This window comes from Numida meleagris, chromosome 13 (genome assembly GCF_002078875.1).
Source record: "Numida meleagris isolate 19003 breed g44 Domestic line chromosome 13, NumMel1.0, whole genome shotgun sequence".
Taxonomy (NCBI): domain Eukaryota; kingdom Metazoa; phylum Chordata; class Aves; order Galliformes; family Numididae; genus Numida; species Numida meleagris.
This window is the reverse complement of record NC_034421.1, coordinates 7,116,050-7,132,042: the sequence shown is the minus strand read 5'-3', so window position 1 is coordinate 7,132,042 and position 15,993 is coordinate 7,116,050. Positions and strand designations below refer to the sequence as shown.

The 15,993-nt window shown below is 40.6% G+C and overlaps 1 protein-coding gene across 4 annotated transcripts in view; it reads right to left on the bottom strand.

Annotated features, from left to right (window-relative positions):
- TNRC6A (trinucleotide repeat containing 6A) overlaps window positions 1-15,993 on the bottom strand; it is a 42,850-nt gene that overhangs the window by 11,199 nt on the left and 15,658 nt on the right. For 2 of the 4 annotated variants that reach the window (XM_021411266.1, XM_021411267.1), the window contains exons 5-13: window positions 12,989-13,324; window positions 11,046-11,093; window positions 4,767-7,358; window positions 3,761-3,925; window positions 3,245-3,420; window positions 2,862-2,942; window positions 2,384-2,435; window positions 879-1,021; window positions 73-210 (exon numbers count right to left, since the gene is read on the bottom strand). In XM_021411266.1, the coding sequence (XP_021266941.1) occupies window positions 73-210; window positions 879-1,021; window positions 2,384-2,435; window positions 2,862-2,942; window positions 3,245-3,420; window positions 3,761-3,925; window positions 4,767-7,358; window positions 11,046-11,093; window positions 12,989-13,324 (3,731 nt within the window). The remainder of the gene's footprint in view (window positions 1-72; window positions 211-878; window positions 1,022-2,383; window positions 2,436-2,861; window positions 2,943-3,244; window positions 3,421-3,760; window positions 3,926-4,766; window positions 7,359-11,045; window positions 11,094-12,988; window positions 13,325-15,993) is intronic. The other 2 variants (XM_021411268.1, XM_021411269.1) reach the window with 1 other exon arrangement.

Here is a 15,993-nt window from a genome sequence, read left to right as displayed (position 1 = left end):
CCAATAAACAGAAAATTCTCTGAAGCAGCATTTTGGTAGCTTATACGTAGAATGTTCCATGTAACCAGTTACCTGAGGGGATAGTAATGGAGGAGGCACTTGAGCACGTGGATTAGGCTGAGATGAATTAAGAGGTTGTGCTGGAGGCTGCTGCATGCTCCTGGGCTGTGCTGCTATATTACCAACACCAAACACACTGGGATTGCCATTCTGGGGAAGAGATGGATGGTTAGTTACAACAAACCTCTTCTGCTCTTTTCCCATCCCTATAACATTTGCATCATAACTTAAAAATATATTAATCACTTTAGTAGCTAGCACGTTATAATAAAAGGTATTAAATGCTGTCAAGTAACATGCCAAGGATATACACACAGCCTTACCTGTCTAACAGAATTCAAGTTTTGCATACCCAGCCCTGCCAGGGAGCCAAGGGCTTGGTTAGGTAGTGCACTATTTGAAGGGGGAAGCTTCATGTTTTGATTGGACATAAACTGCATGTTTTGGGACTCGTCTGCTACAATGCCATCCTGATTGGACAGACAAACCGATGCGCAACAACCAGCCAGCAAGCAAGCAGTAGGGAGAAACCATTGCCAGGAACAGAAGGGAAGAGTCACATGAGAGTCCAGCATCAGCAGGAAATAGGCAGAAAACAAAAGAGATCAGGTTAGTTATTGGCACTGCAAACGGGCTACAGAAAGTGCTTAGTATTACATATCAGTAAGTTAAAAAGAGCAAAACATATCTTATGGATCAACAAGAAAGCATTAAGATTCTCCTCCACCAAATGCAGAAAGCTAAGGAGTGCACAGATAATTACTTGGAATGCTGAGTCAAAGAAGTTCAGAACATCCACCAGTAAGACAGCTACTAACCTTATCAAAATAAGGACTGCGATCCATGGAAGACTCTTTGGAAATCTGAGGACGAGAACCAGGGCCTTTTCCAACCACACGATTGTAATCTCCAACATTGAGGCCATGCTTATCTATCTCCATTCTCTTATCTTGCAATATCCCTAAGAAAAGGTGAGAGAGATGTGACTACAACATTGAAGGATTATGCAGTTTTCCAGATACACTAGAAATGGATTTATGCTTACAAAATACTGAACGCTGATTTCAAGCTTGGTCCTAATAAAAGAAAGCATCAACTCAGTTTTAAACTGTCTGGATTTTGCTTCAAAGGAAAGGGAACACCAGGGATCAATGGCTACAGAAAAGTTCAAACTTGGATTAGCAAAGTGTCAACAGTTTCTGCACACTTCACAAAAAATAGTCTCAGTCTGCTCTTAACAACAAGGCAAGTGTAATTGTTCAAGCCAGATGTTAATGACATCTCTTTTTTGTTTTTCTTTGAAGAGTCACAGCAAGCACTGTCTTGGATTTGAAGTCGCATTTTTATCACATGCCCTTCATATGCATAAGATTTCAGAGGCTCTTTAATTTGCTTTAGTTATTGTGGGGGGAATGACAACAAAAAGATGGAAACATTTTAAATATTGCTGTTCACCGAAAGCTCATTTTAACATTTAGCTTCCATCGTTAATGCCACTAGGCAAGCTAGGAGACCAAAACATTCACTGCATGCACTGCAAGAGAATTATTTCCAAGCAGATATTTTAAATTCAATTTCAAGACCTGAGATCATTTAAGCATGAGGTTTCCTATTATTTTTTAAAATCTGAAACGCAAATAACTTGCACAATATAGATCACGAGCCGAAAGTGAAGCAATTTTCAACTCAAATTAAGAAGCGCAGCTACAATAAAACACCACCACAATTATTTTTCATTACATGTTCTACTATCATATATTGTTGGTCATTTATTAAATTGAATTATCCTATTTTTCATTTGCTAGAGGAATCATAATGGCAAACGATTTCAAATAAAGACTGCTCAAAAGTGATTTTGCATTCAAGTATAAACGTATCTAAAGTAACTGTTCAGTATTAATTTACTTCTTAGAACAGAAAATGTGTTTCCAAGAACGAACCACAAGGAGCGAGTGTGGCATTCAGAACATTGGTGCCTATTTAGGGAAGCTGTCCACAAAGCAGTCTGGATACCTGTGTTAAGAAAACAAAAAACCAAAACCCCACACCACATAAACATACTTCTATGCTAGCTCTGCATGTTTAAGAATAGTTTGACTTTTGGATGAATATTACTGCAGCAGTCAGGTACGCAGTGTTATATACACAAGTCTTTTTTGGTTTTTTTTTTTTTTTTCTCTATCAGGGCATTATTTAAGGAAATATTATATAGACACAAATACACACATATGTAATAAAGGAAATCACTATAAATATATCATAAGCATATAAACTAAAAGAGATTGGAAAGCTGTAAAATCTAGCTATGTTTTCCTCTTCTTACCTCCAGACATGTCCATCTTATTGCTCTGTATGGTTTCTTCTGGTGATTCTCTCTGAAGTAATAAAATGAATCAATTATTTAATAATAATCTTTTTAAAAGCTAAAACAAAGAGATTCATATATATTATTTCAATTCAGACCTGCAGGGAAAAAAAAACATCAAGACAAATTGGGCACTATCTTACAGCATTTTGTCCCCTTGATACCCACTGAAAGCAGGTACATTTACTAAAATACATAACTAACTAGAACAACAGACTACTGGATGAATACCTGTTTACAACAATGTCTTTCTTTGTAAACGTCTTTCCACATTGAGAATGTACAAAGGAAAAGGGATGAGAGACAGAGGAGACGAATAGAAGTAAAAAGGATAACACTATGAAAATGAGCTTTAGACAATGAAGCATTTTCATTTTTGTGCATTGCAACTAACACTCTCCGAAGGCAATACAGACAGGAAAGGTATAATACTTACTGAAAAACTGAGATTTGTGAATTGCTTAATGAATGGATTGATCCATGTTTCATCTTGCTTATTTCCACCTTTCATTATTCCCTTAAAAACAGAAAGGAACTCCTGTGATACTCAGAAGATGTTTACCACCTACTGCTTAAATTAAACCATAAAACATTATGAATGAAGATGAAAGCTTAATGGTACTCCACTCAGCACAGCAATCTGTTCTTAGTTATCAGAAATGACAACAGTGCAAAAAAACCTTGATGTAATCTTCTGAGGGAACCATTTTACAGAGTAAGAAAGAAATAATTCTCAGGAGCCTCGTTACTTTTTTTTTTTTCTTTCCATTGCCAACTTGCTCTTGTGTGTGGACTTGTCACCTCACGAGTCACAATTACCTTTGTGGGCATCTTTTTCATATAGGGTGGCCAGTTTAAAGATGGGTTAGCTTCTTGTGAAGAACTGCTGTTCCACATTCCAATCTCTACATCCTCTTCTTCCTCCCAGCTGGTCTGACGACTGCCTGTCAATGGCATATCATCTCCACACCAACTATCTTGCATAGATTTAGGCCCTGGGTGTGAAAAACAAAACAAAACAAAAAAACCCCACCCCTTCGGCCTTTCAACCCACAAAAATCTCCATGCGATTCAGCTACTAAAACCTGATGCTAGAAGTAGTTTTTTTAATCATGCCAAGTGTCAGATCAACAATGGTCTGGGGGTGAAGGAAAACACACACCAATGAGCAGCTACTCCATTACAAAAAAGCATCAGTTTGTGTTGGCTGCCCTCAACACAGACAGAAATTAGCTTTACATTTACTTCAAATTAAAGTCTTCGAAAAAGTAAGGTGTTTACACAGGCATTTCACCTTCAGCATTGTTATTCAAAGATGGTGCAAAAAGCACTCACCAGGTTTATTTGGAGCCTGTTGACCAAGAGAAGCGTTTCCCCAGCCAGAGGTGCCTCCTGCATCGCTGATGGGTTCTCCCCAGCTAGTACCAGTATCCATGGGCTTACCCCACGCTGAAGTTCCATTATCTACAGTAGTGGCTGGAGTAGAAGGCTCTCCCCAACCTTTTTAAAGCAGTATGAGTTACTGGTATGTTTTTAAACAGGATTTTAAAAGCCACTTTAAAGAATCAAGTGCTTTGCCTTTTCTAGAGCCATAGCATACAATTAAAAGCTTATTAGTGAACGTTTACATTTTGCATGAAGGTAATTATTACAACTGTAAACTGTTCCATTAAAAAGAAGCAAAAATACAAATTCCATATAAAAAGAATTACACTGAGAAAAGGCATTTCTAAAATATTAAGTTCCTAAGGGCTGCTCCTTATGTTTAAGCTACTCTTTGCAGGTGAAAAGAGACAGTACAAAATACCTGGCATATACCATGCAAACCCATCATCAACAAGTATTTACTACCCCCAAAACGACAAGCCTGCAAATTCTGATCTTTAGTGCATATAAAATAATCGTTTCATTCTACCTTGTAGCAGCTCAACTTGTTGGGGTTTGGTTTTTTTTTTGTTTTTTTTTTTTTTGATTCTTTGGCAACATTAAGTTTTAGCTTTTAGAATCAAATGAAGAAAAACACTTTTATTCCTTAGCTTTTGTTTTAAAAACATTTAAAAAAAAAAAACATTTTCCCTTTGTTCTCCCACCCCAGGATTCCAGCAGAGCTGTCTAGTCTTCAATACTGAAACCACTGAAAATGAGAACAGAGCCTCCAATTTGTATAAAAATATCAAAATGTCTATGTGCATTCTCCTTTTAAAAAATAGTAACGATAAAGTACTTCCATTGCAACCTTCACCTCTCCACTTTGAAACTAAAATATGCCATATGAAACAAGTAGGAAAGAACTGCTTTACAATTAAATGAAAACACAAGTTTGTGTAAAGTCAAGCCTTACCAGAACCCGAACTGCTCTCCTTGCTAGACATGGCACTTGAAGACAGTAGCTGCTGATGTACCTGTGCTTGCTGGTCTGAACTGCTGCTACTGTTTGGGACATTTTTATTCCACATATTCACATTTTTGTAGTTGTATTTGCTTGGATCACCCCAAGCAGAAGTTCCATCATCAATTTCCATTTTGCGGCGTATTGATTCAGGGGATGGCTCCTCCCAGCCGGTGGGTTCCTCCTCCTTCGCGGAGGCTGGCATCGGTCCCCCCAGCCAGCCCGAGCCTGGTGGTTTATTGGTGGCAGATGGTGCTCCCCAAGATCCAACATCTTGTTTGTTCCATTCTGGAGAGTTGATTGGCTTTGATGAATCCCCCCAACCTTGAGGCTGATTGGATTTAGGAGGGTCTCCCCAGCCCTGGTTCTGATTAGACTTTGCAGGCTCATCCCATCCTGAAGAATTATTTGGGTTTGTACTATTATTACCTCCCCAAGTAACAGAATTTGATTTACCTGGCTCATTCCAACCAGACACTGATCTGTCACTGTCGCTACCTCCTGAACTGGATTTCTTAGTCTCACCCCAATGGTTACTTCTTGAATTTTCACCCCAGCCGTCGCTGGCAGAAATGGCCCAACCCTGGCTGGCCTTTTGTCCTTCTACCCATCCCTGTTTCATCTTCTGTGTGTCATTCCAAGATGACTTCTCCTCTTTGCCACTTCCCCATGACTGATTGCTCTTGACCATTACTGTAGCAGCAGAATCCTCTTCCCACCCCCCTTGGCTATTTGACCCTTTGGAGTCCCCCCACCTTGTAGCAGACTTTGGATCTCCCCACCCTGACACAGATGAGGTATCATTATTATTAGGGCTAGGTCTATCCACACATCCCCCTGAGCTAGAAGTCTGTGTCACAGAGCCTCCCCAGGCCTCTGTCCCATTGTCAGTTTTTCTTTCACCTCTTGGTGATGTTTCGGTATCCCAGGCAGTGTTCTGTTTGATCGGAGTCTGTCCCCAACCAGAATTGGAAAGGACACGTGGATCTAAGTCAGTTCTGTTTACTATACTTTGGAGTAATGCATGCTGGTCAACTTTTCTTCTCTCTCGATTCTGTCCTTCTGTAGCTACTCTATCTTCATGGCATCCAGTGCTCTCTGTACTACCTTCACTGTCCCCTGTACCTGTTTTGGCCCACGCGCTATTCTGCTCAGTTATCTGAGACACAGCAGAACTCTGGCTGTTAAGGTCATCTTCTTCAGTAGATTTCCATCCATTTGTAAACTTCCTGCTATTTCCATTTACGCTTTCATTGGAATGCTGATTACTAGGCAGTTTACTCCATTCACCATTTGAAATACTAGTGCCAGTGTTTTGTGCAGGGTTGCCCCATCCTCTTCTACTTCCGCCAGCACTTGCACCATTTCCACTTCCCCACGGCATATTCTGAGAGTTGACTGTCCCTGCTTCCCACACCCCTCCTCCTTTATTCCCGTTGATTTGAAAGTTAGTGCTGCCAGGCCCACTAATGCCTGACTGCATTAGAGTTGCATTCACAGTGTCACCATTAGCTTGGCTGTTTGGGCCTGAACATTTGTCTCCAGAGTAATTAGAACCATAGGCACCCCATGTAGTACCATAAGATCCACCATTTTTCGCCTCACCATTGCTAAGGTGAGAAATGGAAGTGCCATTTGTAACTGGAGAGGCCTGAATCTGAGAATGATTCATTGTGCTCACGCGCCAGGCCCCATGCCCTGTATTATTAGGCAGTTCGTTAATCTGCGCTGAACCAGCAGAGTTTGGTAAACTAGAGGTCATAAAGTTAGTAGTGTTATTTGGTCCATTCATTTCAGTGTTAAGGTTTTGAGGTTGCCCACTGAATGAAACCTTCCTTGTACCATTTAATTCAGAATCACAATTTTCCTGAAGGCTTCCCCAGGAACCATGGGCTGAACCACCCACTTTAGAGTTAATACTCTGACTGTTAGATATCTGACCTATGGTACTGCACTGAATATTTGTGCCAGAATTACCACTCCCTACAGACCCTTTCAGGGCATGTCCATTGTTCTCCAATACAGGCCAGGCACCATGGTTGCCATTTGAATTCAAAGTGCTTGGATTTAACCCTCCATTTGATGAAGAGTTTATGGTGCCCCAAGCATTCATTCTATTGTTGCTACTTTCAGATTTGCTGTCAGGAGCATCCACAGAAACTTGACATGTGCTTATTATGGTCCCATGGGATAAACCCCATGGCCCATTAATACTTCCATTGCCCACATTATTGCTGTTGCTACCAACCACAAACTTATTTTGAGAACCATGTCCGATGCCATTTCGAATGCCATCATTTTCACCACCTGTGCTCCCTGAAGCCATTATAATGAGGTTTCTCTCTGACCCAGAGCTAGAGGCAGAGTCAGTGTCCATACATTCTGATGTCAACTCTGGGTCACTGCCAGTGATTGATGGCCATGCTTCTTTGTCAGAGCCGTCTACAATAACTTTATCCCAGTTTGTGCTGGAGTCACTATTTGAAGAGACTGGTCCCCAGTGAGAATTTTCATAATGGGATCCTAGACCACTGTGGTTCAGATCTAAAGAGAAGAAGGAAAGTCCAAGACCATTATTACAAACACAGTATTATTAGTTCATTACACAGAAGAGAAAAAAATGTACGTAGACACTAAGTCAAGAATTATTTTGCTTATTTTAACACTAGTCACTGAAGATTACAGAGAACACTTTACAGCATACCTGCTCAGAACACTGCTCTATGCATGACCTAGAACAATTCCCAATAAATGCACAAAGTGGAATTCACACACAAAGCATGACTAAACACGACTGAAAGTACAGTTCTATTTTTTCCAAATAGCGTTGCTTTTGTTTTTTTAAATAATCAGCATCACTAGCCAGAAAATATGTTATAAAAAAAATCATGTGTTTAAATTCAAAGAGATTCTGAAAGGCAGTAATCTAAACTGGAAATTAAGCCAACCTAGCAGTAGCAAATGCAGTGCGACAATAGCTGCAGAAACACACACCATTAAAAGGTATTATGTACATTTTCTCAAGTACAAATTATTTCTTTTATACAACAATAACCTGATACAAAAATCACAATGTCAATCTAAAGTTCTGCTGCTGCAGGAACACAGATGAAGTGCAGCAACCGAACTACTACTTCTCATTGCCATGTATGTAATAACTACCATTTCTTTTCTAATTAATAGGATGATTATGTTCAGGAGTCAGGAAGAAATACATCTCAATTGACTTACAAATGTTTCATGGTTAAGAACATACACCATGAAGTATTTGCTATGAAATTAAGTGCTGTCAATTTTCATTTCGTATTTCTAAAGCTTTATTGCAGAGATTTTTTTTCCTGAATTGTTAAATCAAAACACAGACAGATGCACCACAACATGAAACTATAGAAGTAGGAGGACAGAAAAACAGTCATGAAGATGGCAACAAAATACAACACCTGTCAGTGCAGTTTACTCAGCATTTCCCTCAACTGAAAGAACAACACATGCTCAGTTGCTGTATATGTAGCAAGTCACTTGACTGCTCAGTAAAAATATTTCCTTTTTTTTTTAAAAAAAAAGTCTGCTTTTCTAAGTAATGTCTTTTTTTTTTCTGTCTTTACTTAGAATATGGAAAATGCATAAAGAAAAATCCCTGTTCATATTCATTCTTAATGGATTTTTACAGTACATGCCTTACACCTGTGCAGAGAAAGCTACTCATGTCAGCTGAACACCATAATGAAGTTGTACCTGTCCCTGCTAACAGACAGGGCTAACAGTAACAAAACGCTCAGTTATCAATCCATACTTTTCTCAAAAGCTATTTATAGAACACGAAGAGATTGGCTGCTTTTAATCATACAGTACTAATTTATAAGCCTCTGGCGTTTCCTAGAAACAGATTTTAAGTGTGAAGTCTGAAGGGAAGCTGCTGGTCCCTCTGGTTTCTTCCTTCTGCTCCCAGCAATACCAGTTCTGTGCACGGACTGAAGCCTCAAGCCCCAGTCTGCTCCAATCCCCTATACACTGCACCTACTCTACTAAAGCATTAACAAAACTTTAAAACTGCCACCTACCCAGAAGCTAAAATACACAAGATATGACTTTTGGTAATAACTCTGTTTGAAACAAAGGAAGCTTCTGAAGACCACTTGGTAGGAGCCTGTTCTCATTCCGATTCCGCTGCATGAAGGGCTGATGCGGTTTATCATGGTAAGCATGAGTGACTGAAGTGAAGGTCACACAGATTTAAAAAGAGACCTTGTTTCAGTGCATCTGCCTCTCAAAAGGAACTTGAGAATACCATGAGAATGAGAAAACCCAATATTTTTGGAATAGAGTAACAAATCTGAAACACTACGTGACTTGACTCTACAGCTCCACGCTCTGGGAGGAAGGAACCACACAGCATCCTTGGGAGAACTGGAAGGCATTCATTCAGAAGAACATGATCTAGAACCTGCCCACTGATATGTCACTGGAAAAATGCTGTAGTACTCAAGCAGCTGTCCAAGATTTCAAGCCTCACACTGGCATTTTATAAAGTGACATTTAACCTGCATTATAAAACTAATCAAAGAGTTGCCTGCGTTCACACGAACAAGAGAAGAGCATTAAAAGCTGTCCTCACAAAACACAATCTTGTTACACAGTGTTATCCCAGTAACGTGATCAACTCTAAAAAACAGCATGGAAGTACACAGATAGGTGGCAAGCAGTCAGAATTCAGCGTGAAGAGATACAGGCTATGACTACGAGCCAGAGTGAAATGGTAACAAACCCTAATTTGCACAGCAAGAGAACCTACAGAAAGAAAGCCTGTAGTTATGGAAGCCTACTGTATTAATTTAGATGCAATACAGTTTGCAACAAGCACAATACACAAGCATGGTGTAATGATTAATTTCCAGTCATAGAATCCAGACTCTCATTCTAACACCAACAGAACCACCTTGACTAATCTTTTTCCTGGACACAAGTAGGTATCAGTGATTTCTTACGATTTGCTGTTCTGAAACACTCCTGTTCAAATCTCTTTTCATCTGTCAGATAGCACAAAAACACCCTAAGAACTGAACAATTACTTGATGATGCTGCATTTGGTGCACAGCAAAATCAGCCAACAGCAGCCTATAGCTTTACCAGGTACTGCCTAAAGGAGTTTTGTTGGCAGTTGTGGTTTTAAGTACCACCACACTATTTAAACTAAACTGTAGGACTGAGATGCATTGAATCCTGCTCCCTCTATCTCCTTTTTCAGTTACAGAACCTAGTGGTGTATATCATATGTCAATACTGTACCTTCCCAGTGACTGTACTTTTGGTCCTTATGAAAAGACACACTTCAGCACACAAGCTAAAAAGCACACTTTTAAAGAGGTGACAAAACCAAAAACCAAAACATACCCCATTATGTTTGATAACCTCGGGTATCAGTTTCTCTGTGGTACAGAAGAAGGTCCTGAAGTCTGGTTTTGTCTTTCTGAAGAACTCAAGCCCGAGAACTAGTAGATTGAGCTGCCTGTCTCTGACAGATCTCTGCCAACACAGGGCAGGAGAGTCACCAGGACAAGGATACTGTGTCTGTGCCCAGCTGGCAGCTCTCCCCTAGGGCCAGCTCTGCACTCTCCCCTCTCCTGGCCCTCCCTGACCCACACAGCACCACCATGAGCTGTAGCTCACCCATCCTCGGGCAAGTAACTAGCCCTCAGGTAAGTTAACCAAACACCAGGAGCTTCTCACAGCCTCACCTAGCGAGCAACACACACAGCTGCAGCCCCAGGTACACACAGCCCAGCACTAACTAGGCACTGCACACACAAGGTCTGCAGACTGGGACTGTGATCACTTACTTCCTCCCCATGTAGTTAAATGTCTCTGATACAAAACAAACTTGCATAAATTATTCACTTTAACATCCAGAGACAACAAACAAGCAGAAAGGCTTAAAAAAAAAAAAAGGCAAAAACAGCCCCTCGTTTAGAGCTAAGCTGCCATATAGTCTAGCCCTCAAAAAAAAAATTCTGTATGAATTCTAACATTTTAGAAAATTTAAAATGTTTACCCAAGTGTAATATGTTATGGCACACAAAGTATATGTAAGTCAGACATTCACACAGCACACGTTATTAAAAGACATAAGCCAAAGAATCGGGGGAAAAAAAAAAAATCAGACAAAACTGTGTGAGACATGTAACAACTACAAACACACCTAGTGTGAAAAAAGGTGAGATTTAAATGGCTAACCTGACTGGTTAGGGGAGTGGCTCACCAAGTCCCGAATGGGAGGCATGCCTACAAAAAAAAAAAGGAAGAAAATTACAGAAGCACTACTTATGTAACCTACAGCTTCAAGACCCTAAACCACTTTTTACTTTTAAACCATCTATTAGCATCCCTTTTCAGGAGAGATTTCTCTTAAAAGAGCCATCTCTCAACCTTACCAATGGCCTTGCCATAGCTCAGAACCCAGCACAAGGGGAGAGAGGCCGATATGAAAATCAGTCCTACATGTAGGCCAGATTAAGTAGAAATGTTGCTGGTTTTACTAAGTATTTCCACTACTAGTTAGCTTTTATACGTTTGTCATTTAATTAGCCAATTTGAGACATCCTTCATTTTAAAAGTTTCATTCATATAAAAAAGAGCACATTTTCAGTTGGAAATCATAACTGTTATATTTAAAGCAATATTTCCTAAATTAAATCTTTATTTCTACTAACTGCAAATCTCAACTGCTCACTTCTTTTTACTCCTAAACAACAAGGAAAAAAAAGACACAAAAAACCAATGGAAGTCACATGAAGCACTCTGTTTCCAAAGGCTCTGGTTGCAACTTTGCTGCACCACTGCAAGATGCATCAAAATAAAATGAGAGTGACTCACGTCAATGAAGGAATAAAAGTAACTCAGCCTGGACAAAAGCCAAGATCCTGACAGCTCTCGTGTTCTCTTCTGTTCCACAGTTGTAAGTAATTACTGCTAGCAAATATTTTAGGTCACTGTATAAATCATTTTATTGTGGAATAACCACCTGGCTATTCTGGTGTGAAACAAAGCATGAAGGCAAGCAAACATACCAAGGTAGCATTCAAGACCCTCCTTTCATGTGAAGTTTACACATGGAGAAAAGTTTCAGTACTGCAATCATGTGAATTTGGTATGAAAACGTTCTGGTAAAGAGTTACTTACGTAGATTTCTTAAAATAACCATGTTGGTACAAGACTGTATCTCTTTCCAGAGGAGCACATGGCACTGCAGATGATTGTACACACTGAATACAGACAAAGGGGTACTTTTTTGCCTATTTATTTAAGGAAACCTGTAGATTTAGCAGTACTTGTGTTGCCTGATTTTTACAAATCACCTGTCCAAAGGCAGAACCACAGCTAAACTCAAGAGATCCTACTCCATGGTAAATCACAGAAGGACTGGCTGGAGTCTAAAAGAGGAACTGTGGAAGGCAAGTAAGACCAATGTAAGTAACACCACTATTTCCTTTCAGCTCCAAAGGAATTAAGGTACTCTTGCATGATGCTGGACTATCATCACCTCTACATTACTTCACAAGCAATTCATTAGACTGGATTCTGAATCTCTTACAAAAACCCAGCACTGAAAGCTCATTTTCCTTTCTAGTCATCTTTCCTACATATCTCAAAGTACTCACCTTCACAACATCCTGGACACACACTATTCCTGGTTTGTACTAGACAAAAGAACTTCCAAGCACACACATACACAGCACAGACAGAAGTGAGACCTTGGCCTCCCAGTGCCACTTGCCAAATTTGACCAGTCTACCTTGCACATATACAAGTATCAAAACTGAATGAAATTCTACATACCATTACCATACTTGAATCAATTATTAAGATAAAGAATGGAAATTCAGAAGGTATAGCAGTCATCACCTTGGTTTCAATAACTGTTCAAAAACAGGTATGCATCTGCTGTACACCACCAGCAACAACATCCAACAAACACGCCCTTAGTTTCAGACAAACTTGCACAAAGACGGCTGAAATTATCCTGTAATGTTTAATATTAAGCTACAACACAGGAAAACATCTCATTGTGCCACAACTTACATTTAAAGTTTAAGTAATACTAGAACAAATAGCTCATTGATAATCCCATTTCAAGTATCCAGCTCTAATTAAAGAAAAACAAGGCACCTGCCCCTCACCTGGCTGTTTTTTGCTGCTGTTCGGCACTTCTCCGTTGGTCACCGGCTGTTTGTTTGTGACAGTGCTGCCTCCTGACTGGCCGTTTAATACTTTAGGAGTAGATCCCAGGTTTGCAGCTATAACTGGTAACTGCTGACCTCGTTTCAGAAGCTGTTTCTGTTCCTGGTGTCGAAATCGCGGTGGTACTTCACGAGGAGGGTATCGAGGCAAGGTTTGCTGCTGCTGATTGTTGGCTGTCGCCCGCTTGGCATTATTATTAGTGCTGGTTGCTGTGGAAGTGCCGTTAGAGGTGACAGGCTGAGGCTGGCTTACACTTGTCTTGGTTTGTTCTGGCACTACCCCCACCCCCAAAAAAAAGAAAGTTAGACAAAGTTATTCATCAGAACAGTAACTTACATTGAACACTAAGTAGATACGCTTAGGTATGTTTATATATTGTGCAACGGGAATTTTTTTTTTTTTTAAATTATAATTTTAACTCACTCCTCATTAAAAGCTCCGTTATCTCATAGTCAGACAGCTTGATCAGCACAGATCTGGATGAAGGAATGTTTCGCTATCCCTTCTAGCAAAGGTAAAGCATGCCACTACTAAGAAACCTCCTACAGTTTTTTCTGACAGATCGTAGAATCCTTAGAGTTGGAAGGGACCTCTGAGGGTCATCTAGTCCAACTCTCCTGCAGTGAACAGGGACACCACAGCTACAGCAGGTTGCCCAGGGCCTGATCCAGCCTCACCTTGAAAGTCTCCAGGGATGGGGCAGCAACCACATCACTGGGCAGCCTGTTCCAGTGCCTTACTCCCCTCACTGTAAAAGATTTCTTCCTTATATCCAACCTAAATCCACCCTCTTTGAGCTTGAAGCCATTTCCCCTACTCCTATCAACACAGACCCTGCTAAAGAGTCTGTCCCCTTCTTTCCTGTAGCCCCCCTTTAATACTAAAAGGGCACTACGTCAGTTCATTTTGGCAATTTAACCTTATGTTAAAATATTTAAATACTAAAAATAGAGCTCTTACTCCAATGGGAAACCTACAAGTGTTACACATTCAAAAAGTTACGACCTTGCAGGAGGAGGCGGCAAACAGGACACCCAGAATAAAACGTCACCTAAGACTCAGCAGCTGCTTTGTGTTTTAATGGAATACCATATTTAGGCTACTAAAAAAAAAAATGTGGCCAAGCCGTTGCTCCCCAGGAGGCCCTTCAGCACACGTCCCAGGGGTGGAGCAGAGCAGCACTCGGGCGCTCTGACAGCGCTGACCCGCTGCTCCCTATTTCACAGCTGGCTGGAGAGGGACAGAACGACGGGGAGGAACGGCCCAGACACGAGCCAATTTAATGCACAGAGTATGCGGAATGGGTGGTATTCAAAAGCTTGCAGATAAATCGGAGTTGATAACGATTACTAGCACTGTATCAGATTCCATTCATTAATTGTTGCCCATATTCAATAAGTGGATAATTCAGATTCCCTACTGTGAGCATCTGAAACACCGTGCACGACGACGAATTTAGATTGAAACTCAATTTCGCTAAAACAAATCTTACACAAGTGCGTTTCCACTGGGTGCTTTCAGCATTTCCTCATTTAGAAGTGAAAGAACTGAAAAATAATGGAGTGCATTTTATTGTTGTTGTTGTTGTTCTGTTTTAGTAAATATCTTTGAATGTGTGAACAGTCCAACGCGTTACAAGCTATCACATTTATGTGGTCTAGGTTGGTCTAGGTACCGCAATAAGCTTTGAAATACATAAAAAAGTTTTCTTCACATAGCACAGTCTGAGCAGCCCATGGGCAGACCTCAGACCTCAGCTTAGCGATCTATCAGCACTCCTTCTGCCGCAGCTGATTCATGCTAATTGCAGCGGCTCCTCACAGCGCCCTGCAGCGCAGCCCACACCTGAGGCGTGCTGACAGCGGCACACAAAACAACCGCTTCCTGCAGCAAGCGTATCGGTGCCAAGCCAAGGCAGTCACACAGCGACGGCAACGCTGAAGGTCACACAGAGCTCCTCCAGCTCCTGCACGCCGCGTGTAGGATGGTTCAGTTCAACTGCCCACCTCAGTGGAGAGCACCCCCCACCTGGAAGAGATTTTTAGTGCCACGCGCAACGCCGTCTACGAAAGATTCGCTTCTCTTACATTTCCATTCACATACGATTGCTCCTCCCAGATAAAGTGAAATGGTTTATATATGACATTCCATGAGACACCCAAACAGATGAAGGCAGTATGCTTACGGCAGCGCTGCAACGCAGCAGCCTTAATAGTTCACTTTCCTAATTATTGCTGCTTTAAGACTAAGCGCTTACTGTTAAAGATCTAATCGACTTTCAGATCATCGAACCACTTTCAACTGTAAAAGAGTGCACGTAACAACCAGGCTACTTTGTGCCAAGCCACCCTGAAGCTACAAAATCAACAAGAATTCCCAAACAGTTAAAGAAAATTACGTTTCTCTCATATCGTGTATTAATTTCCTTAAGAAATACGCTATTCTTAGTACTTTGATCAAGCTAGATAAAAAATGTTACCAGATAATACGGTTAGACTCAAATGGGTAGAGTTTATATTTGTATGCTAATTTCAAACTGAAATTAATCAGAAGTGCTTTTAGATGCAGCAGAATTACTTCATCTTCGCTTCCCCAAGCACCATAGAGTAAGTTTAAAGCTACACAATTATCCTGCCCAATAGTTTCTGCTCCACAACTTCCCAGAAGATCAAATAATAGATAATATTCCAACACGGCCGCTAGAAATTCCAGCGCCTCCTAATCCTTAGCATTTCTAGCTTCCTATAAACAAGTTGCTCGCTTAATAACAGTTTTGCACAGCAGCATTCTATTCTGAACCACAGTAAAGCAGAACGCTAGCGTTACTAGCAGACTATCTATCACAGCTAATTTACTTGCCAAAGATCAGCCATTTTACAGAAAGGAATAATATCAAAATCACAGATTTTTATAAAGAACAAACCTGCTGAGAACGCACAGAGCA